Source organism: Peromyscus maniculatus, chromosome X, assembly GCF_049852395.1.
Source record: "Peromyscus maniculatus bairdii isolate BWxNUB_F1_BW_parent chromosome X, HU_Pman_BW_mat_3.1, whole genome shotgun sequence".
NCBI classification, from domain to species: domain Eukaryota; kingdom Metazoa; phylum Chordata; class Mammalia; order Rodentia; family Cricetidae; genus Peromyscus; species Peromyscus maniculatus.
In genome coordinates, this window is record NC_134875.1 from 39,365,330 (window position 1) to 39,389,322 (window position 23,993).

The 23,993-nt window shown below is 43.9% G+C and overlaps 1 protein-coding gene across 3 annotated transcripts in view; it reads right to left on the bottom strand.

Annotated features, from left to right (window-relative positions):
* The window catches only part of Dock11 (dedicator of cytokinesis 11), a 184,050-nt gene that overhangs the window by 131,018 nt on the left and 29,039 nt on the right, over window positions 1-23,993 (bottom strand). For all 3 annotated transcript variants that reach the window (XM_006992962.4, XM_015986474.3, XM_015986475.3), the window contains exon 2: window positions 65-181. In XM_006992962.4, coding sequence (XP_006993024.1) covers window positions 65-181 — 117 coding nt within the window. The remainder of the gene's footprint in view (window positions 1-64; window positions 182-23,993) is intronic.

The window sequence follows — 23,993 nt, forward strand, 5'->3', positions numbered from 1 at the left end:
TTGCTTTAAGAACTGGCTTGGGAAATAAAGTGCTTATTCTTTTAAAAAGCGCGTGTGAACTCACAGATATGTCTTCCATGGGGAACATAAGCAGATCTCTGAGGGGATCGCTGTAAATCTGTGTTTTCCGTTGTGTGATAACATTCTCGTAGTCCAGGGGTTCAACTACCTTGGCCTTTTCCTTTGTAAGAGACCAAAGACATAAATTGTTACTGTCAGAGTCCCAGAAAAGGGAAATTCCTCTCCATGTAGCAAAGATACACTATTTCACAAAAAAGGGATTGTTGTTACTAAGTACATAAAGCTACTTTAATAAGAGAACCCTTCTCCATAAGTGCATACACACACATAGCAAACACATGTCAACACCAAACACATGCATAAACAAACTCCTCCTTGCTGTAGATAAGAATTCTAAAGAAATAGCACCATATTCTATATATCTGTATGTCTTCCAAAAATCCCCTGAATTTGAAGTCAAACAAAAATGGCGCATTTAAAAGCCTGTGAGTCATTTGGTGAACATGCACTATTTGCTGGGTAACTAACGGAGAGAAAATCTCAACCTTCAAGCGCCCTCTCTGTGCCAGACACACAATCCAAAGAGTGTATTACATTCCAGCTTTGCTATGGCAAGCATGAGGCCTGGAGATGCTTCATCCTGCTGACAGGGCCTGAACGGGTGAGGTTCCAGGAGACAAAGTCTGTGGAATCCTGTCAGAGAGCTAAGTGAGCTGGCCATTGATAGCAGGGCACCAGCCTGAGGCTCATGTTACCAGGAGTGGGGTCAATAAAGCTGAGAAATCATAATATAACATAGCAAGAGGACTAATCATAATAAATGCACCAACCGGATTCTTATTCATGTACTTATTCATGTCTATAGTGTGTTTTGATGAAGTCCACAGCCATTCTTCTCCTACGTCTCTCTGCTTTTCTCTCTCAACTTCTTGTTTTAAATTCCACTGAGTTCATTTAGAGCTGTCTATATGTGCATGGGTGTGGGAGCATGTACTAGAGCGTGGATGGCTTCTCGGGGCTCATGTCCTTGAAGAAAACTGACCCTCCCTCACTCAGCAGCCACCCATTTCCAATAATTCCTGAGTTCTTTGTATTCAGCAGGTAAATGCTTTCTGCGTATTTTCCAATGTAACGCTCCGAACAGTCTACGAAATAGGTATAATTGATTCCTCCACATTACCATTGAGAAAGCAATGGATTTAACTCAGGTTAAATCATTTGCCTATCTTCAGAGTCAAAAGTCAACCCCAGGTCTGTGCCTGAAAAGACTCAATATTCTCTCGTTCTCTCATGCAGAAATACACAAAGATATTATATGCAAGGTCTTGAACTGGGATTATTCCACTACCTACCTGCCTATCATTTTCTTTCACTGAACATACTGGGTTCTATTTTTACCTCTCTGACTATTCGAAGGCAGGGAGCTTCCCACAATAGAAACCCTAGCCCTGTGAAGCGAGCCTCATCTCTATGAGAAGTAAAGGGAGGAAGGACTGAAGCCCCGCCTTTCCCTTCCAGCGGGATTCAGTTGTGAGCTGCTAGCCTTGGAGCCAAAGAAAAGCTTTCATTTGTTCACGGTCATAACCCTAGCACCTAAAACACCCGCACCTGGTAGGCATCCAAGCATTAATCATGGAATGAACTTTCAGATATTCAGACTCAGTTAAAAACATGTCTCTGCATGCTATTTTAAACAATTACATGTTAATTGTTTAAACAATGTATGTTAATAATTTCTAATAAGGATGTTTTATTTAAATGAAATTATTCAAATTTATTAATAGAAGCTGAATCAAGAAAGTTCAGTCTTAAGGTATATTAAATCAGGGCTGGAAAGCTGGTTTGGGTTAAGAGTACTTCTTCTTGCAAAGGACCCAATGCCCACAAAGAGGCTTACCATTTCCTTGGCACCAAGCATGCATCTGGTGCAAAACACTTATACACAAAAAATAATAATAAAATAAATCTAAAAAAAGTAAAAAGACAACCAGGCAGCAGTGATTCACACCTTTAATCCCAGCACTCAGGAGGCAGAGGCAGGTAGATCTCTGTGAGTTCAAGGCCAGCCTGGTCTACAAATCAAGTTCCAGGACAGCTACGGCTGATACACAGAGAAACCCTGTCTCGAAAAATCACAAATAAATAAATAGATAGATAAATGGCATGTTAAACCTTCACCACAAAGAAATGATACATTTAAAGAGATAAATATGTTTACCATGATTTAAGCACTGCATGTTATATACTTATTTATAACATTACACGGCACCCTTTAGTATGTACAATTTCCATGGTTTTGTGTGTCACTTAAATGTTGAAAAATGAGGTGGGCATGGTGCTGCATGCCTTTAATCCCAGTATTCAAAAGGCAGAAGCAGGCAAAATTCTGAGTTCGTGGCCAGCCTGGTCTACATGGCGAATTCCAATAGCAGAGCACTTACCTAGTATGTAAAAGGCCCTGGGTTCAATCTCCAACCCCACAAAGTTAAATAAGATATATGAAATACAGCCCTCAGAGCCGGCGTCTAACTTATTGAATCAGTGTCCATTCCACATGGATCTGCTTCAAGTAACTCAGGAAAACGACAAAAAAGAAATTCCTCTTTTGGCTTTCTCATGTCATATTAATAGAAAAGGCCTATGTCAAAATGAATTGTGTGTTTAGATGTAAACTATGTGCCCTCTAAAACTGAACCAACAGTTTCCCCCTGCTACATAAAAAAATGTTCTCTTTTAAGGTTTTACTTTTCATTTCAAACTGATTCAACCTAATGTTCTAAGTCTCCATTTCCTCTGTCACAGGCAGCAAGATGTTAGAAGAATTAAAGTAACCATTCTGTGTACCACAATGCTTTCCCCTGAGAGTTGTTCTCAACATGTGTATTGCAACCCCTTTGGGACCAAATGTCCCTTTCACGGGGGTCACATATCAGATAGCCTGCATATCAGACATTTACATTACAATTCCTAACAGCAGCTAAATTTCAGTTATGAAGTAGCAACAAAGTAATTGTATGGTTGGGGGTCCCCACAACTTGAGGAACTGTGTAAAAGGGTCCCAGCGTTAGGAAGATTGAGAACCACTGTCCTAACAGAAGACCTAGACCTATGAACCAGGCTTCACCTCTACGAGAAAAAACAAGAGAGGCCTGAAACCCTGTATTTCCCTTCAGTGGAATTAAGTCATTAGAAACAAGGAAAAGTTTGGACTCATGGAATTATCATGATTTAATAGACCTAATAGCTATTCTTCCCAGCAATCTAGACAATAACCTTATGGAGTTTTTTTGTTTTGTTTTGTTTTGTTTTGTTTTTTGCCATTCTATCATTAGACTTCTATGGTTACCAAACAGAAAGTTCTTACCATACTTACAGATTTTTCATGGCCAGGGTGGGTTTGATCAAAACACATTATATATACACGTGTGAATATTCAATAAAACATTTTAAATTAAAAAAGAAAGCTGAGCATGCCCTTAATCCCAGAACTTGGGGTGGAGAAAGGAAGGAAGGAAGGAAAGAATATGGAATTTTTCCATGTTCTTTACTTATCCTTTTAGTTTTTACAATGATTAGCCTACAAAGACTTTTTTATAGGCCCAGAAACCTGCATTATAATAAATATGACTTTACTAATCACTCAAGTAACATCAAGGCCCCACTGTATGCTCCTGTAACAGGTTAAACAAAAGGCATTTTCACCATCTGGAGTGAAGTGGGCAAATGTTTCAGTCTTGCCTTACTAAGGAGTGACAAGAAAATGGTCAACCTAAATCTGGAACCTACTCAGTTTTCACCAGGGTCAAGAAAACAATGTGATCTGTCTTTCAACGTTCTCATTCACTGAGCCCCTAAGCGCCCTTGAAATGACTTGGTGGTGGTATTCTTAGTATTTTCTTGCCTTTCTGCTCATTTAAAGATCACTCTGTAACATTAAGAAAGCACTCGCAACTGCATTCCATTGCTGTTAGGAAAGGTCCATCAAGCACACACATAAACTACTTTTAACTTTATACATGACGAAAGTGGCCCAGAGGATTCAGCTGTCAGTCAGTATCAGCAGAATCACCATTACTACCATTCAAGCTGGGATTCTTCTTTTTGCCATGTTGGAAATCAGACCTTGTTCATGGCAGGCAAGCACTCTATGACTGAGCTACACTGCAGCCCCAAAGTACATCTTCTAACTCCTGATCCTTTTCCTTTTCTTGTCAGTGTTTCACAAACTGAATTATTTTTAGATAATCCTCAAAGAATCAAATATGTTCCCTGAGTCTGGAGATGTAGCTCAGTGGTAGAGGGCCTGGACTATCATATGAGACCCTGGGCTCAATCTCAGCTGTAAAAACATCTCCACTAAGATGCATTTTTAAAAAATGCTTTCTGAGCCTCCTGTAAAGGGGAATAAAATCATTATTTACCTAGTTCTAGTAAAAAAAAAATTGGATGTTCATTTGGAACCATGACTTTAGATGTAGCCCATTGCTTCATGTTCAGTTAAGCTACCTAAATGGAACTTTCAATTGCTTTTGGTGTGTAAATCCCAAAACTAGGAAGAATGCACAGTTCCACAAACAGAACATCGTATCATTTCTAGTACAGGGGAAACAGCAAAGTCATCAGCATGGATTCAGCTGCAGCATGCCTCTCAGCCAACTGACTAGAAAGAACAGATCTCAACTGAGGGTCTATCCACAGCGTCAGAACTTGAACATTCTTCTTTGTGGCAGTTCTTACACATCCATTGTGGGGATCTTTCATCATTTTAACTACACACTTACAAAATACAAAAGCACGTCTAGAATGCTAAAGCATGTAAATATGGGCATGCTTGCATCACAGTTGACAGCGAAAGCACTGATGGTGACAATCACTGAGTGTCTCCAAAGCACACACGGCTAGCACGTCTGTGTAGATTATCATTAGAAACACAAGCACAAATCCTCTCATTTAAGACCCAATAAAGGGGCCTGAGAATGAAGCCACGGAAGCCTGACCATCTCGGGTAGATCTGAGAAGCCACACAAAGTGGGAGAACCAAGCTATTCTACAGAGCTGTTCTCTGACCTACACATGCACACCATGGCACATATGCACAACCCCCCCTACATGCACACCACACATGTATACAACAACAATAAGCAATAATAGCACTGAAACCACAAATAACCTCGTATTTCTCTACAAACACAAGAATCAGCCCGACTTACTTCTGCTTAGGTATTATACTAAAGGTCATGAGTCTACCAGTAAATCTTCTATTTTAGAAACCAGTTCTTATGAAGAATTCAGAGAATGCATCCTCTGCAAGTCTAAAGTGAGCACTGGCTGCACAGAATCCCTTCTTTATCACATTGGGAGGGCGAGCAGAAGGCCATGGGGCCAATTCCAAACCTCCTCCCACCACCTGCTCCGACCCATCCACCACATTAGGTTTCAGGGCAAGAAGGGCATGGCGACTTGTCTGGTTTAAGACAACAATTCTGTCCAAATTTTCATTTTGTAGTTTTGAGACAGGACCATAGTTGCAGGGGCATCTGAATTCTTTGGTTTTGTTCCTTTGTTGTTGTTTTAGAGAGAGAAAGGGTCTTACTCTGTAGTCCAGGCTGGCCTGGAACCTACGAGGTATCACAGGCCAGTCCCAAACAATCCTCCCAAGAGCTAGGATCACAGGCTTAAGGCACTATGCCTTGCTGAACATTTTTTGATGGATGAGGACGGTGTGGAGAAAGAAGTACCATGCTCAAAAAGAGGTGAGGCACTCCATCCCATGGTTCCACCACCCCCTTCACTTGGAATTTTCTGCACTGCCCCTTGCCATTCAGCTCCCCCTTCCTTTCAGCCACTCAAGAGCAGTTTCTAGTTTTCTCTCCAGAGAATACCTTAAAATAACACTCTGCACTCAAAATGGCCACTGGGGGCATGGAATTTCCGGCAGGAGAGCAAACAAAGCAGGTTCAGTGTGTGATGCATTGTTTGGGTCTCTACTAAGGTCCAGCCCCTGTGTTGGGTCCTGGTGATGGGGACATAAAAAGAATTAGACCTTGCCACTAAGGACCCCCCTAGTGCGGAAGGTAGAGAAACCCAAGACACATGACTTGATTCTAGAAACTGTCTGAACTTAAAGCCACACTCGGCTCCTGCACCTCTATCATACCTTCCAGTGGCCACTGCTGCTTCTAGCAAAGTGCTGAGCCAAACCATTTGACACATGAAAACATGGAAATCCATCATTAGCATTTATTTAAATCAGAAGTTTTCATTGCGTGAGAATATGCAGTCTCGGATCACTTCTGCATTTCTACTTCTGTTCATAAACTCTAGAAGAAAGCCAGACATGGTGGAGTACCTGGTGTCCAACCACTCAGGAGGCTGAAGATTACAAGTTTGAGGCCAGGCAGTCCTTATCAGAACAGGAAGTCCTTATTAAAATATGCTAGTGCAGGCCCTCTGGATAAGTGAGACTTAACCATACTATGAACCCATAGTGCACTCTAAACTCCACAGACTCATACATTTTTGTTAACCAAAGTGAGACCTTCCCTCCTTATCCTGATGCTGAGCATGGCTAACTTGGAGAGCTTGTATCTTAATTGGATAAGGAGTTTTGCATTTCTCGGCTGTTGCTTCCAATTTAGCATTTGTCTCCAATGAGTAGGGATTAACACCTTGGGTCTTTTACTTTGAGGAAAGGAGCTGGCAGATTCAAGTGGGGAAGAATCAAATTACAAAAAAAAAAAAAAAAGTAAGATATTGTCAAGGGACCGTATCTAATTCATCTCAATATCCTCCACAGAACCTAGCAGAGAGCCGTGAGAACTCCAAAGCCAGCTTTTGTGGTTCCTGGGGATAGCCAGCTGCCTAACACAAAGAGGCCAGTCTTGTGAACAAGTTTTCTAAGCCAGAATGGCCACCCAGGAGGTCAGAAGCGTGAACAGCCTTCAGAACCAATTTTCAGTTCCCAGGTTTAATTAAGGAATGACTTACAACTCTAAGAGTCAACAAAAATGGGATTTCAAAGGTACTTAAAATTGAACATAAAAACAACCAGGAAAAATAACCCTACCTACCCCTCCCTATTTTTTTTTTTTTTCCAATTTCAGAACTTTAACACGGGAAATTTTTTAATGTGAAATTACTTCCCCTTTCCAAGTCTACTTGCTATGTATTTTGAGAACTAGTCTGAAAAACTCAAGAAGATTTTATTCTGAAGAAACGACTACATACATGCTCTGTAAGTGGTTTCATGCTTGCTTTAACACATATCTTCTTTACTGCCAACTCAGATATTATGCAAATAATCCATATTCTCTCCAAAGGGGGAAGTAGAATTCTGATGAACTCTCTACCCCGAATTTCATTGTAGTCAATAATTATAACTTGACTCAATCCACTGGATTTGGATTCAGTTCCTCCTGGCTTGGTATTCACTTTGTGGGGATAAGTTTTAAATGACTCAAACGTAAGAAGAGGGGGAAATGAACAGAAGGGCTTGAATAAATTGAGAGGATGTCAATTCGAATAATACTATTTTTATTCTTAGCTCACCCTTATTGATAGGGAAAAATGCACCTTGGTTGTTCTGTTCTCTGCACCACCTCAACTCCCCTCCTCCATCTCTTTCCCCAAACCCACCCCCTCAAAGCCCGCCAAACACGGCTCCTCCCCCAGAGATGCTCAAGACCACTCCCACAGGGTATTTAAACTGCATCCCAGAAAACAGGTTTTCCGGTCTCTGGTCCCCATCTCCTCTCGGCGGGGCTGGAGAATCACCCGGGAATGCTTTATCCATTAAACCAGGGCTTTTTCTAATTCGGTCTGATTTGGATTGCTGTGTTGGCGGAGAGGCTTATTGGGGTGGGGAAAAAAAAAAAAGCCCTTTCATTGGTAATACATAATGATTTTCCAGAAAAAGCAAACACTTGAAAAAGTTCTCAAGACATACACAATTATGACAATTTATTCCTTGCCTATCAACTAATTTCAATCTTCCTTGGACACTTGTGCTCACCAAAGAATTGCAAAACTATGAGAAAATTCTCACTAGGAGCAGTGACCCACCTGTATAGTCCCAGCTACTTGGGAAGCTGAGACAGAGAACTATGTAAACCCAGGGGGTTCAAGGTCAATTCTGACCTTTTAAAAAATGTTATTACTATCCCGGTGGTGGTGGCATACACATTTAATACCAAGCACTCGTGAGGCAAAGGCAGGTAGATCTCTGAGTTTGAGGACAGTCTATAGAGCAAGTTCCAGGACAGCCAGGGCTACATAGAGAAACCTTGTCTCCAAAAAAAAAAAAAAAATCCTCACTGACTTGTTCCTTACTTATCAACAGAGCCATAACATACTTGGCATTCTTCAGCAAAAAAAGAAGTCAAATGTACTTAGTCAGTGAAAAACCAAACACCTAAAGACCTGAAATCCCTTCAGCATCATCAGAATACTGCTGATTACACTTTAAAACGTGGCCACACATTTCCCACAGCTCCACAGGTCTGTGCATCTCATTGATTTGCTTCTGATAACGGACTAAAGAAAACTGAAAGGCCCCAGTTTGAAAATAAACCTTAAACAGGACAAAAAGGCATCCTGCAACAAATATTCTAGTCTTCCCATAGTTGGTCATCTTGGATCTTCTCATTAACTAAAATGACCCCCCCTCCTCATTTTTTTTTTTGTGTGTGTGAACTCCTCCCAGTCCTAGAAGTCAGCACCACTATATGAGATAATACAATTGTAAAAGCTACTTAAAGAAAATAAGGGCAAAGTACCTTTGGCTTTTCTTAAGTTTACATCTGTTAAAAGTTGAGAGCTTTTCTATTTCTTTGTATAATATTACAGGACATAGTGACCCAATCCATGTTAATCCTATCTATCCTAGTATAACTCAACAGGCACACATGCCTGAAAGTGGTTCTCCATTTTACTACCCTACTAAGCCACAGACACTCTGGGCAATCTACAATCATATCCATGTTGATTGAGTCTAGTCTGAAGAAGCTCAGCTTGTACTCCCCTATTAATATGTTTGATTTGTTTCCCCAACTCTCACATACCCAGAAACACCTCTCTCACGCCCCTGTCCACATTATCACAACTTTATGAGGCCTTACTTCTTCTGTGGCTTAGCGTCTATCAATCCTTAGGAGGATGCTCAATCTGCCCAGCATCCCTTGGGTACATGTCTTGGATTAGCCTACCATGACTGTGCTCTTTGTTTTCCTCTTTAAGCCAATTCTCTTCCCCACAACAAATGTACTATCACTAGAGACAGTATTTGAAAGTTCTGGTGTGAGAGGGATGTAGTTGAATAGTGGAATGGCTTGGCTAACATGAGCAAGCTCTTGTGTTTGATCTCAAGAAGTGAGCGCGTGCGCGCGCACACACACACACACACACACACACACACACACACACACACACACACACTCAGCAGGGGTCCTACTTTTGCTTCTTATTGCTGTGATAAAACACTGACCAAAAAAGCAACTTGGGGAGGAAAGGGTCTGTTTCCTCATGGAGAAGTCAGGGCAGGCGCTGAAGCAGAGGCCATGGAGGAAGGCTGCTTACTGGCTTGCTTCTCACGGCTCACTCAGCTTGCTTTCTCACACCCCAGACCCACTTGTTCAGAGGCGGCACCACTCACAGTGGGCCAGGTCTGCCATATCAATTATTAATCAAGAAACTGCCCCACAGGCTTTCTTACAGGCCAATCTGATGGGGGCTTTTCTCAATTGAGGTTCTCTCTCCTCAGATGACTTCTGCTTGTGTTGAGGTAACAAAAACCAAACCAACATACAAAGAAAGGGAATTTGAAGTATTAGGGGTCAAGACTTATGAGAGGCTTCTTGAACACCTAAAGTGTAATGAGGGATGATGAAACCCAATTACTCCTTATGCTAACTTTAACAAAAATTAAGAGAAAAGCTAAAACATAAAAAAGCTCCACTTCCTTGTACATTCAAAAAGATATAACACCTCCAGTGTCGCCTAAGAGATACATTCCCAGTTATTCATTAGCACAGTTAGATTTTGATGTGTGAGAAGATCCTACCTCCGTCAAAACTTTTGCTGGCCAAGCTGCTACACCAGTGAGGCTCCCTGGTCAGTCATCCCCTGAGAATTCTTCCAGGGCACTTACAAAATAAAATGTAAAACATTTAACTTAGTCACACACATTCACTGAGCTTCAGCCTTGGGTCAGGCAGTGAGCTACGAACTGCTGAAAGGTGGACAAGATGCAGACCGGGCCCTTGGTGACCTCAGGAGCCTGAGGGGGCAGACAGCCATGCTTTCCCACAGAGAGCTAGGATGAGGCATGGGATGGACTGGGACAGTGCCATAGTAACCTTTCCTGGGTAGAGATAAATGTGTATTTAGTTCAAATAGGGCACCAATGACAGAAGAGAAAACTGATTTAACCCAAGTCTACCTTGGTGAACCAATGAGGTTAGCCGGAGTTACTCACAGGAGTGTGGGCAACTTATCATCAAAAAAGTCCCGTCTCTGGCAATTGTTAACTGCTTCTATACCCTGGAGGAGGGAAGCAGGGCCTAGGGAAGCTCTCCAGCGGTGCCACGGGAGCCCTCCCTCCACCCAGTGAGGGAATGCCAGTGAGCCCAGTCTCCTGACAGCCTCATGCAGGTGACTCCAGCTGCTCAGATTTCACTACAGCAAGGGCCATGTTATGGCTGGAGGACAGAATTCCACAACAGATCTAGCTATACAGAGGGTGCTATGTGGACCCCCAGTCAGGGAGACATTCATTCTGCTGGTGAAGGAGAAATAAGCAGGTGGGCTGCTCCCGGGACAATGGAAGACAGACCATCATCCCACAGCAGGCAAGGTGAGTACAGGCAGCATGGGAAAAACAGTAAACAGAGAACAGAGGGCTGAGTCCATGGGTTTGCTGATGTGCATCCAAGGGAGAGACAGATGAGCTGAGCTGGAGAGGTCCATTCATGGAGGGCTGCATGGACTAAGAAAAATAGTTCCATTTGTGGAGGGTTGCATGCACCAAGAAAACAACCTGGGACTGTTTCCTAGAGTAGGAGTGGAGAGCCAGCCGAGTTTTGTTTTTTTCTCTTTAAGCAAGGGAATGACATGAACAGATGTTTTACTCATATTTATGCAGTGAAAGCCAGAAGGTCCATAAGAATGGAAATTAATCCATAAAATGACAACATAGCCTGAAAATGTACCGCACTGTCTCTGTTTTCCAGGAGCACTACACTGAATTATGGAAAGCTGCTCATTAGAGTTGCATACAAAACTCTTGAGGGAAAGCAAGTAGAAACTTTGTACAGAGAATCTTTCTTCAAAGGACACCGAGAGAATACTTGCATCTATCTCCCTTGTGACAGACTAAATTAACCCGAACAGTTCATTCTGAAAAGATCAGCTGCCAATCCTGCGACTCAATTTGTTCCCGACACCTCTTCATTGGCTAATCTGATCCACATCGGTTAAACTTTTCATGAGATAAAAGCTGGTTCATAATAAATTCCTTCAGTGGCCTCTCAGAACCTTCAGTGTAAGACCCAAACTGCTGAGAAAGGTCTCTAAGACACCTTGTGATCTGGCCTCCAACCCCAATCTCCAGCCTATGCCCTCCAACTAGCCATAGCTCCCTGGTAGCTCACACGATCTCACTTTTGCTGACCCTGATTCCTCTGCTTGGTTTTCTCCTCCACTACATCACAGAGCCCTGTAAAGCTCCCTGATGGATCCAGGTACACGTGGCCAGCCCCTGATATCCAGTGGTACTCACCTCCTGAAGCACAGACCAAGGAACTTGCTTCCTTTCCCATCCTAGCCTGCAACCGAAGGTCTCAGATGCAGTCAGTGTTCATCAATTTCCTCCCTTCCCCTCCCCACCAAAAGATGAGATGGCTTGGTTTTAGTCACTGCTGGGTCCCCAGTTCCCCCACAGTATATCCTGAATGAGTGAATAAGGAAACTACAGACCCACTGCCAAGATCTTTCTAACCCTCAGCATTAAGGCTGTCTTCCTCTTGCAATCTTCCCAGGATGCGCACTCACTGAGAGACACTCATTAGGGAGGGACCCAGGAGCCCTGCCCTGTACATGTGAATAGCATGAATAGCACTCACATATCATTCTTAGACATTACTCTTTGGATACATTCATAGTGCGGTATCTGAAGTTCTCAGAGGACAAGGCATACCTGCACAGAGGAACACCAGGGCTAGGCAGTTGAAAATGGTGTCAGTTTGGGCATTCGAGTTAAAACCAAGAGGACGAGGATGACCCAAGCAAAAGTCTGTTCATACTGGTTGTAGTGTTTTTCTTCAACAGGCTTCCTCCCAATCAATCAATCAATCAATCAGTCTTCGTCTCTCCCTCCAGCTCTCTCTCCCGCTGTTGAGTTCACATTTAGTCTGTGAGCAGAATAGGCCCACAAGAACATTCCCTGATTTGCTCCTGCTAAAAGCACTCCAAAGTACAGTCCTACGTGCTCAGAAAGCAAGAAAGGCTTTAGCTCCAACCAGCACTCCCCCATTCCCTTACCCTAGCACTCCCACTTTGCAGTGCCTACCCCACCTCCTGCAAATTCTGCCATGAGGGGTGGGGGCCTCTACAGGCCTCGGCCCTACAGCACTGACTGCATGGCTATCCCAGTGAAAACCACCATCTGTCCTCGAAAATACTCTCTGCACCTCCCCACTATAAAGTCTGGAGCTAGATGGACATAACTGCCATGCTCTCCCCACGACAGCGCGCTAGCGGTCTACTTTCACGGGCAGGTGAACTGGAGCCTACGGGCCCAGAGTGCTCTCATCCACCCCTCGTCATTTCACACTACACCGGCCGCCACCGCCGCCGCCGCCACTCCAAGCCCCAAATCAGCCTCCTTGCCGTTTTCTCCGCTATGCCCTATTCCCGACTTGATGCTCATAGACTTACTTCTTTGCTGATTCAAGTTCTAAGCTTCGCTGGGCTCTCAGCCCTGCTCCGAAGGCTTTGCCTTAATTCCTTCAAAGCCTCCTGTATTCCAGGGACCTGTGTCACAGGCCTACAAAAGACTAGGAAAGAGCTGGAGGATCCAGCTCAGTGACAGAGCACCTGCCTAGAAGAACAGGAAACTTGAGCTTTCATGAATGGAAAGAATTCATTGACGGCCAGCATGTGTACAGCTCTATCTCCTTCTAGAAGGGTCTGGAACTTCCAGTAATCTCAAAGGAATGTATGGCCCGAGAAAAAGTTAAGATCAACTGCCATGCTAGCTTTCCTATACCCACGCTGCATTATTTTATGTAAGAACTCTGGTTTTCTGTAATTGTAAAAGCGAAACACGTTCAAGGAAGAATTCTGAATCCAAAACTACAACTTAGAAAATAAAAGTCGCTTAGCAACTCAGTGCCTAGGCTGCCTGTTGTTCCTCGGCTCCCTTCTATTTGGATTTCCAGTTGGTTTCTGGTAGCCACAATGTTTCAAATGATGTCAGAGAGACTTTAGCAAACAAGGAATTTTGGGTGAGTGTTCAAAAACCCCCTTTAGTTTCTAAGACACAGCCATGAACATAATCACTATGTGAATGTCATACCACTAGGCAAGTAAAGGCTATAAACTTTAAAAGTCTAGGCATTTTGATGGGCATGGTCGCGGTCCGCTGTGATCTCAGCAGTTAGAAGGAGGAACCAGAAGCGTCACAAGTTCAAGGAATGCCAGGGCTACATAAGGAGCTCTGTCTCAAACAAACAAACTTGCTAGGATTTCAATAGGCTATCGCAATCCCCGGCCTACCAAATAGCATCTTTTCACTTAAAATGTCTGGACTTGCATCAATTGGGGGGAAAACAAAGACAGATGGCAGCAATAATCCAATTACCAACTTGAGGAGAAGCAATTAAACCATTACGAGTCAGTTTCTTATTATTTTTTACATTTACTTACTTATCTTTTTATTTATTGAGAGACAGACAGACAGTTCATTCCCTTGCGGGGGGGTCAGTGGAGAGCTGGCAGAATCGGATCTCTCCTTTGAGCATCTGGGTCCCAGGGAATCAAACTGATTGCCGGGCTTGGTGACCTCTCATCCACCCAGTGCTCCTATCGTTCAGAGGCAAGGGATCCGTAGGTGTGTGCGGCACAAGCGTGGCCATCGGCGGACAGCTTGTGGAAGTCAGTTCTCTCCTTGCCCCTTCTGGATCCCAGGGATCAAACTCAGCTCATCAGGCCTGGCAGCCAGCAGCTTTACCTGCCAAACCATCTCAGTGGGCCATAGACTTTTAAAATAATAAAGTTTCCTTTACTCCCAAAGTGCGCTTGTGATAAAACATACAGTACATGAAATATCACTGCAAGCAAAGGCCCTCGTCATCTCTCTCATATAGTCACAAACTTGTTGTGACGTAAACCCCTTCTTTCCATCAATGACATTAGAGAGTAAGTTTATGGCCTCCCATGCAGGTGGCTTTTCAAAGAACGTCCATTTGGTGCAGTAATCTCACCAACACTGCCTACGTATTTCACAATCAAGATAATTCCGGCAAAATAAGATTATTGATTTTTTTGAATCAAGTGAGAGATTTATGGCCACATATGTGAACCGTATGGCGAGATTTCCTTCCCCGCCCCATCACCTTCCCCTCCCGGTTTGTGGTACTGGGGATGAAATCCAGGATCACTCGCTTGTTAGGCAAGTGTCCTATCACTACACCCACAGCCCAATAATACTCTGAGTCAAGAGGGACAGCAAAGACAGCTCTCTCCAAAAGTCGGGCAGCGCCCATAGAAAGGTGGAATACCTTTCTACAACATTCAGCCCGGGCCCCTGCTAAACTGTTTCAGTTTCTCTTCCTTCCTTTGCCACTAGGCTCACCCAGGAGGAGCTGTAAAGCACTCAGGAACCCACTGTCACCCACTGTAGGTGCTGCAGCCCCCAGCCAGATCAGGGACTTGCCCCTGCTTTCTGGTGAACTGGCAGTGACCACGTTCCAGCTTTAAGCCAGATGGTCAACCCACACACAGGCGGTCAGTCTCCTTAGATTCCTGAAGCACATTCCCTTTCCCAGACTATCCACTGGAAGGCGCGGAGAGAAACACAAGTGGACAGGGCAGAACTCAGAGCTGAAAGGGCAGTAGGCGTCTTCAGCATCCCTCTGGAACCAAGAGCCCGACTTGGTATAACGAGGTGTTGAATCGCCCTCTGCAATGTGAACCGCAGCTGCAGTTCTCTGTGTGTAGTCTGACAATAGCCACAGACTTCCCCCACCCTGTCAGATACTGTTCATGCTGCTGTAGCTGGGAGCCAGCCTTGCTGATCCAGCTCTCCGCTCTTCCCTACAGCTGCTCTCATGGTGTGGCCACAGCCCGAGAACCACTGCTGCGGAGGACAGCCTGAGCGACTGAATGCCAGCGGGCAGCTATGTTTGTCTCGACTCTGAGGCCTTCTCTATTCCTCTTCCAATAGTGGATGAAGACTGTGAAGGTTCACTAGGGACCAAGTAGACGGCGGTGTGCTGCTTACACAGGAAGTGGTGGGAAATGACTTAACTTTACTGACAAAGGCAAGGTGGTTAAGAATAAATATGGTGAAATTAGAACATCAGCTTCACTTCTTCAGAGTGGTGGATGTGGACGTGATGATTTTTCCCTTTCAGTGTCTGGGTTTCCCTCAGAGATTTCTAACACTAAGTATTCCTGGTACAATCCAAAAACATACAAGGACTAAACTTGAGGAGGGTTATTATCGTGGGGAAAATCTACATACTGTTTATCTCTCACGTTCATCCTTTTAAGGGTACATTTCTGTGATAGTAAGTACACTCCCACTGCCATGTGCAGTGATGCATACCTCTAACTCTGAGGCAGGGGGATTGAGAGGTTGAAACCACCCTGGGTTACATGGCAACACCGTGTCTCAAAAGCCAAATTACCAAAATAGAGTAGTCATTGAATGACTAATTTCCAAACTTTAAATTATCCATCCGAAACCCCAGTCATTAAACATCACCTGTCCACTCTGTTCCTGCTAGTCCCTGGTGATCCCTATTTTCTATTTCTATGTATTTGCCTCATCAACATACCTTATAATTGGAATTGTCTGTTTCTGTCTGGTTTGTACCACCTGCATGAGGCTTTCAAGATTCGCCCATCCTGCCATGTATGTTAGAATTTCATTTGTAAAACTGAGTAACACCCCACTGCACATATATACCACATTTTGGTTTTGTCTTCATCTGGAATGTTTCCAACTTTTGGCGACTGTGAGTAATGCAGCTATGAGCCTTAATACACAGATTATGTTTTGGAGTCTCTGTTTCAGTTCTTTGGTGAGGAGTTCCTATTTCTACCTAGAGGCAGTTCTATGTTTAAATTTCCGAGGAACCACTAAGTTATTTTTCACAGCAGTTATAGCATTTTCAATTCTCAACAGCAACCGACGAACGTCCACTTTCTCCACATCTTCACACCTGCTATGGTGCAGGGCCCTTTTGGAGGGCATATGGGTGGCATGGCATGGCATCGGAATTCTGCTATTTCCACAATTATTGAGCAGCAGCAGTGTCTATTTAACTCCTTTGCTTGTTTAAAAACAAGGCTTCTCCATAGTTGCTGAGTTGGAGGAGTTCTTCCTGTGTTCTAGATGTTAGTCCCTTTGCAGATATGTGTGTGGCAAATTTTTCCAACCAGTTTGTGGGTTGCCTTTTCACTCTCTGGCGAGTGACCTCTCATGGGAACAAAAATACTGGGCTTTGTTTTGTTTTTGTACACAGTTTTGCTGTGTAGCCCAGGCTGGTCCAAGCTAGCCTTAAATTGATAGTGATCCTAATGTCTCCACCTCCTAAGTGCTAGGATTCCAGATGTGTTCCACTAAATCCCAGTCTCTTTATGTTTTAAAAAGATAGGATCTTTGCTTTGTAGCCTGACTGTCGACGATGTACTCAGTACATAGCCCGGAGCTGACCTTGAACTCCGGAATCCTAAGATCACTGTCTACTACCACGTTCAGCCTCAATTTAGTTTCTTAAAGAAAGTCTGGGGAAAAAAATTTCAAGATCCAACAGACAATCTGGAGAAATTGGTCCCTACTGTGTTCAGGCTTTATGAGAAATCGAAGCTTTATGGCTTCATTGGAAAAGGAGCAAGCACCAAGGTCTTTCTCTTAAGATTACAAACTCATGACTCCTTCCCTCTAGGTTCCTCTTTGGAGCAGCTAATGCTATTGAACCTTGGTGGAGTAGTGAAAGCCACAGAAAGGGAACCCATACTGGTTATGGCAGTGAGTGCATTGGGTGCAGGCAAAGTGATGGAGACATGGGATCTTACATGGTTCCTGAGTTTCATCAGCTCCCTTTTTCTAAGCAGTCCTTAAATACACAAAGCCTCAGAATTGCCAGCACTGAAGAGAGTAGAGTATTTGTCATTATTGTGAAAAGGTGGCGGGGGAGGGGGGGAGGAGACGGGGACGACCCAGGTTTATTTCTGCCATGAAGAATCAAATCCTTCAGAACTGATTCAGATTCTGAATTGCAGGCCAACCCTTTTGTTTTGATTTGTTTGTTGACATGTGGTCTCACAATGCAGGGTGATCTGGCCTCAAATTCAAGACCTTCCTCCTTTGGCTTCCCAAGCACAAGGATAACAGCCCATCCAGCATCAGTCACTCAGTAGCCGGGATTCATTCATGCCAGCCGAATGCTCTACCACTGCGTGGAGTCCAAGCCTTTTTCTTCCCGCTCTGCCCCTTTTTCTTTTCTCTTTACATCTCTCCATCCTATCCCCCTCTCTTGCTTGCAAAATGGGCCTTCTAAACAAGTGTCTGTCATATGGGGAGTCATTTTCTAACTATTGTTGAAGCATAATTCCTCTGAGCAGTGAGAAAGGAGTTACACTCAATTTCTTCTAAGGATGGCCATGTGCTCATACTCAAATGCCCTAAAACGGCCATGACTCAGTAGTTCATGTGAATAAACTGAGCGCACATTTCTAGAACTTCAATGTCCTTAGTCTATAGGTTAGAAACACATGGCAGGTTTTGAATATTGCTATCTTCAAAAAGATTTATTTATTTATGCATGTATTCACATGTGTCACCTGTGAGAGCTGGAGTTACAAGTGTGTAGAGGATGCTTAGATTGTCACATGGGTTCTGAAATCCAGTCTTCATGATTGAACTGTGAGTGCTGAGCCATATTTCCAGCACCCCACCCCATCCCACCCCACGCCAAGCATGAGGACTAGAATTCGGCTCCTCAGCACATAAGTGAAAGCCAGGGAGTCAGACACAGGGATCTCTGGGACAAGCTGGCTACCTATACTGATTAGAACTGGCCAGTTGTGGATTTAGCAAGAGACTCTGCCTCAATAAACACAAGATGAGAATGGTCAGGGAAGACACTAGACACCAACCTCGGGCCTCCACATGTTGAGTGCATACACACCTGCAAATATGTGTGCCCCCACACATACAAACATGCATACACACGGGCATACACACACACACACACACACACACACACACACACACACACACACACACAAACAGTACTGTCAATTACAGACCACTGACCTACCAAACTCGTTTTCTTTTTTTTTTGTTTGTTTGTTTGTTTTTGGGTTTGGGTTTTCAAGACAGGGTCTCACTATGTAGCTCTGGCTGTTCTAGAACTCACTGTGCAGAACAGGCTGGCCTCTGATCTGCCTGCTTTCGCCTCCTGAGTGCTGGGATTAAATGTGTGTGCCACTACACCTGGCTCCAAACTGTTTTTTATAGGCAGACTAACATCTGAAGGTTTTGTGTTATCTAAGAAACACACCTCACACAGGGAGAAAATCAGGAACCAAATTATCTCCATGTGTTCACTTAGCAAATAATCAAGTTAGAAACTTCTAGAAAGGCTGTCACCTGGACATCCTAATACAAATAACTAAGAAATCTGAGTGTTAAATATTAAGAACTTGTTTATCTTTTCCTTTTTTGTTTTGACACAGGGTCCTACTCTGTAGCTCAAGCTGGCTGGGAACTCACAATCATCCCCTTTGAGCCTCCCTAGAGCTGGGATTACAGGTGTGTGTCATCTCTCTTTGAAGTAATGCAAATCACTAGGGGAAAACCCTGAACATTTTTAGCATGTTAGCATAAGCTTCGCCCTCAAAACCATTTCATTATGGGTAGGAGTAAAGACAAGGTAGGAGAGAAGGAAAAAAAAAAGAAGCACTTCTGTGCTATGACTCTGGTGTTTATGGAAAGCTCCATTAGTACCTGGGCTATGCTGAGATGCATTTCATTACATGTGTCATTTCATGCAATTCTAGCAACAACCTCATGAGGTGGAGAATACTACCACGACTTCTATTTTATCAATGGGAAAACAGAAGAACAGAGCTTAGGCAACTTGCCCAAGGGACTGATGGAGCTGCTACAGTGGAGTTCTAGGATGCCCCCTAGGACTGTTCTGCGATCTACCTGCCTCTTTCACGTAAGTGGGAACTGTGACTATTAGGAAATACTGCTCCCCCAATTAGGTTACCAAATAACTGACTCTGAGGCCATCAAAGGGAGGCCTAACTGAATTAGATGATTCCTAGAAGATGGACAGGGCTCGTCTTGAAGAGAAAGACTCACCTGCTGAATTTGGACCAATAGACTGCCATGTATTAAGACAGCCAAGAGGCTGAGACTGACACCATTCTGACGGAGGCCGCCAGCGGCCAGCCAGCAAACGGGACCAGTTCCGACAACTCACCACTGAATTACGAAACTGAGTTCTGCCAACCTGCACGAGCTCGGAAAAAGCCTCTAAGCCTGCAGATGACAGTGCTACCAAGGCCTGTGGCCTCAGAGAAGCGTCTTCCCCTGAACCCTGCCCATGCTACTGCCCCAGAGAAACTGGGACCTAGTAAGTGTGCACTATTTTAAGCTGCTAGATTTGTGGTAATATGCCATGCAGTGATAGAAAAGTAATATGGTAGGCATTCAAAGACAGGGCTGCTTAACCGTGAGGTGCACACTCCTAACCACTACAGAAATTTCTGTAGCACTTTTACGAGTTCCTAAACATTTTAACGCTTCAAAACCAGTAGAGAGGCTGTATAAAACTCAATTGTAGAATGTTTGCCTCGCAGGTGTGAGGCCCTGGGTTCTGTCCCCAGTTGCAGGGTTTGAGAGAACAGAGGCAGAAATAGAAGGAAATGAGAGAAATCTGTAAATCTATGGAATCGCAGTGTTCATCATCGTTTCCTTTTCTGATGAAGTTTTTCAAGTTCAGGAATTGGGGGGGGGGGCCTAGATCCTAGCACATAAGCACGCTTGCTGCTGCTGTCTGAGATCTCCTGAGAGAATACACATTCAGTAGGAAACCGTTCAAATATGATGTGAGACAAGATAAGTCACGGAAAATGAGCAAGACAGAAACATAAGTTTTTATTTACCAAAATCCCCTTATTAGAGAGGACCTGGATTTTGCTAGAGGCTGTGCTACTGGCCAATATTTTCCTTCTGACTGGTGCACAAGCTACAGAATCTGTCGTCTGTTGCTTGCAAGCAGATGACAACACAGTACCTCTTTTTCCAGGGCTCAATCAAAACTTCACTGAATGTGAGAAGCCCGCGGATTCCCTACTGGAGTTAAGTATCCTAAGGAGGAAGTGTAAAACCCTAACACTGTGATGGCTTCCTGGAGAGCATCCATCTGCAAGTCAGATCTCCCGCTCCTCCTTCACACAAAACTACACACACAGTTAACTCAGAGAACGATGTGAAGTGTTTACAAGGGATGACCTCATTCAGATTATTATTACTACTGCTCCCCTTGTATAAATAAAGAAACAGAGATGCTAAAGTTAACTTTCCCATCTTCTATAGATAGAAAGTGGTTTTCCAACCCAGACACCAGAGCAGCTGCTTACTGTGTTACCCATTCTGTTCCTACTCTGCCACCAAGGTATTCTCCCATCCTTCACAGCACCTAGCAAGAAGAAACATTCCCACGGGAATGCACAACAAATGCTCACTGATGATGATAAGGAACAAGGCCAGAGTCCAGGGGAATAGGGATCATTTTGAAAACATGGGGAGACTTGAAGAGGACAGAAGGTAACATGGGATAAAGGGGCAGCCTGGGGACAGGCCTCACTTTTGTGGATGTCATTCTAAAAAATATGTGAATAGGATCTTACCACCGAGAACTCCAAATAAACGTTGACAAACCACAAACAAGAAGAACTGACTAACTCTGGCTCTAAGATTATTGAAAAGAAAGAAAACTAACCCAGTTTTCCAGCGTTGATTTCTTCCTTTTGGAAAAGTTTCTGCTACACATCTGGAAATGATTTTCTAACACACTAATTTCAATGAGTCATCTACAATATTAAGCAATGATTCCATAGGGTGAACCCTGATCCTATTTTTCCATTAACTGGCATTCACTGAGGTCAATGAAAGGCAAGATTTGACCCAGGCTTGGAGAAGCTCACCCTCCACAGCCCCATACTCGACTGTCAAGAACACGTGTTTTCAGAGGAACAGAAAGGAATCTATCTCCCAGCACCAGTGCAAGACACACTGATACCCTTCCTTCCCCTTCACTGGTCACACATGGAAGTTGGATCCAAAGGCTACTTAAGAGAGAAACAACCATGAATAAAGCTGACAGACTATTACTATGGAAGCATGGGAAAACAGAACACTCCGAGATGCAGGAGGTCGGAAGTAGGGGTGGACAAAAGAGGAAGGCAGGCCACAGTACAGTCTCACCAAAGTTCAAAACCCATGAGGCTGCCAGCAAGAATTCCTCAAAGAAAGCCAGGTAGCAGTGGCACATGCCTTAAATCCCAGCACTCAGGAGGCAGAGGCAGGTGGATCTCTGTGAGTTTAAGGCCAGCCTGGTCTACAGTTAGTCCCAGGACAGCCAAGGCTGTCTAAAAACAAACAAGCAGAATCCCCCAAAGGAACAATCTGAAAATGGCTGCCAGTCCACCCCTTGCTCTTTCAGCCATATTTTAATATAGTTGCTCCAACCACCTACTTTTAACCCACATCACATAAGCTTTCTAACATTTAACATTTCCAGTAATTTATATTGAGAAGCAGAACTTAAATCTTTTTTCTCGGTGTCTTCTGGTCCTTGGATTTCTTTCGGGTTTCAATGAAGGAATGAATCATGTGTTCACAGAACTAGTAGGCACTTTAGAGCCAGTGTGGTGGTGCATGCCTTGTAATCTCAACAGTTGGAAGCTAAAGGCAGGAAGATAAGTAGTTCAATGCCAACCTGGGCTATATAAGAATCTGCCCCAAATATGGTAGGTATGTAGTCACTTAAAAGTGGATATTAGCAGTTAAGTAAATGATCACCAAGAGGCTGGGTAAAGAGGAGGGCTCTAGGGGGACACATGGATCTCTCCAGGAAGGAGAAACAGAATAGGTTTTGGGGTGGACTTGGGAGCAGGAGGGTTGAAGGAGGATGGAATTAAAGGAGAGCGTGCAGGAGAGAGATGGTAGGAACTGGGGGATATTTCAGGGAGTGGTAACTTCCTGGTATCTATGAAGATGACCCTAGTGAAGACACCTAGTCATGGGGAATACAGAGCCTGAACTGGTCATGTCTTGTAGCCAAGCAAGGCTTCCAGTGGTGGGACTGGGATGCATTTGGTTGAGTTGTTGGCAGAAGGGGTCCCATGGAGATCTCCAAACAACCCAGGCTGATGCTAGGACAGAGGATTGCTCTCCAAAAACTAACAGCAGCACCCCACTGCTGAGGACAATGTCCACAGGACTCATTGAACGTGGAGAAGTTGATCTGGTGCTTGCACAGAGCCTTCTTTCTATGTTCTATTCTCTTTGGTGTGGGAAGGTACTCTGTTGGCTACAGAAAGAGAAACATGGACACCAACCCAGGCACAAAACCTTTGACCTACAATCTGTCCAGCCTGCAAGATGTGCTGGGGCAATGGTGGTGCAGAACTTGTGGGAGAGGCCAACCAACATCTGGTCTAACTTTAAGTCCACTCCATGGGAAGTAGCCTGTGCCTAACACTGCTTAGATGGCCAGGAACCAGAAACTGGATTGCCCAGAGACATGGGGTAAAACTAAACATGACTGGTTTAAAAAAAATCAATGAAATGATTCCTAATGATATTCTGTTATACTCATCAATTGGTGCCTTGTCCAGTTGTCATCAGAGACCATTCCCAAGCAGCAGATGGAGCAGGTGCAGAAACCCACAGCCAGACATTAAGTGGAGAGAGAATCTAAACTGGCAGTCTCCATTGGATCCCTCCCCTCAGAGCTAATGGAATCCTGCAGCAAAGGTGGTGGAAAGATTGTAGGAGTCAGCAGGGATGGAGGACCAGGAGAACATGGTCCACTGAATGAACTAACCAGGGCACATATGGGCTTACAGAGACTGAAACAGCAGCACTGGGCCTGTGTGTATATGCTGTGGCTGGTAGCTTGGTCTTTTGTGGGACTGGGTGTGTTTTTGACTCTTTTCCTCCTGTTGGATTGTCTTATGCAGCCTCTGTGTGAGGGCTTTTGCCTTGTCTTACTGTATCTTCTTTTTGTCATGTTTGGTTGTTGTCTCTTAGAGGAAATGGAGGGGAGGTGGATCTGGGGGAGAGGAAGGAGTGGAGGGAGGGAAAACTGATCACAGTGTATTGTATAAGAGAAGAATCTATTTTCAATAATAATAATAATAATAAAGAACCTGTCTCAAAAGACAAAATAAGCAAGAACTATTTTAGTTCCCAGAAACAAGAATTGATATATTACTTATTTGATTATATGGTTTCTTCAGGCCAGAAGGAGTTAATGAAACTTCCTAGATTGACTATATTTACAAATCTCATGTTAGGAGAGCCTACAAACAAATGCCACTTTACTCAGCCAGCATAATCCGTAACTACACTCTAAACATTTGTCCTTATCCCATCAGATAAGTGTAGCCCTCACCTCTCATCAGGGAACCTTGTATTGCAACAGAGATTACTACAGAAGACCACA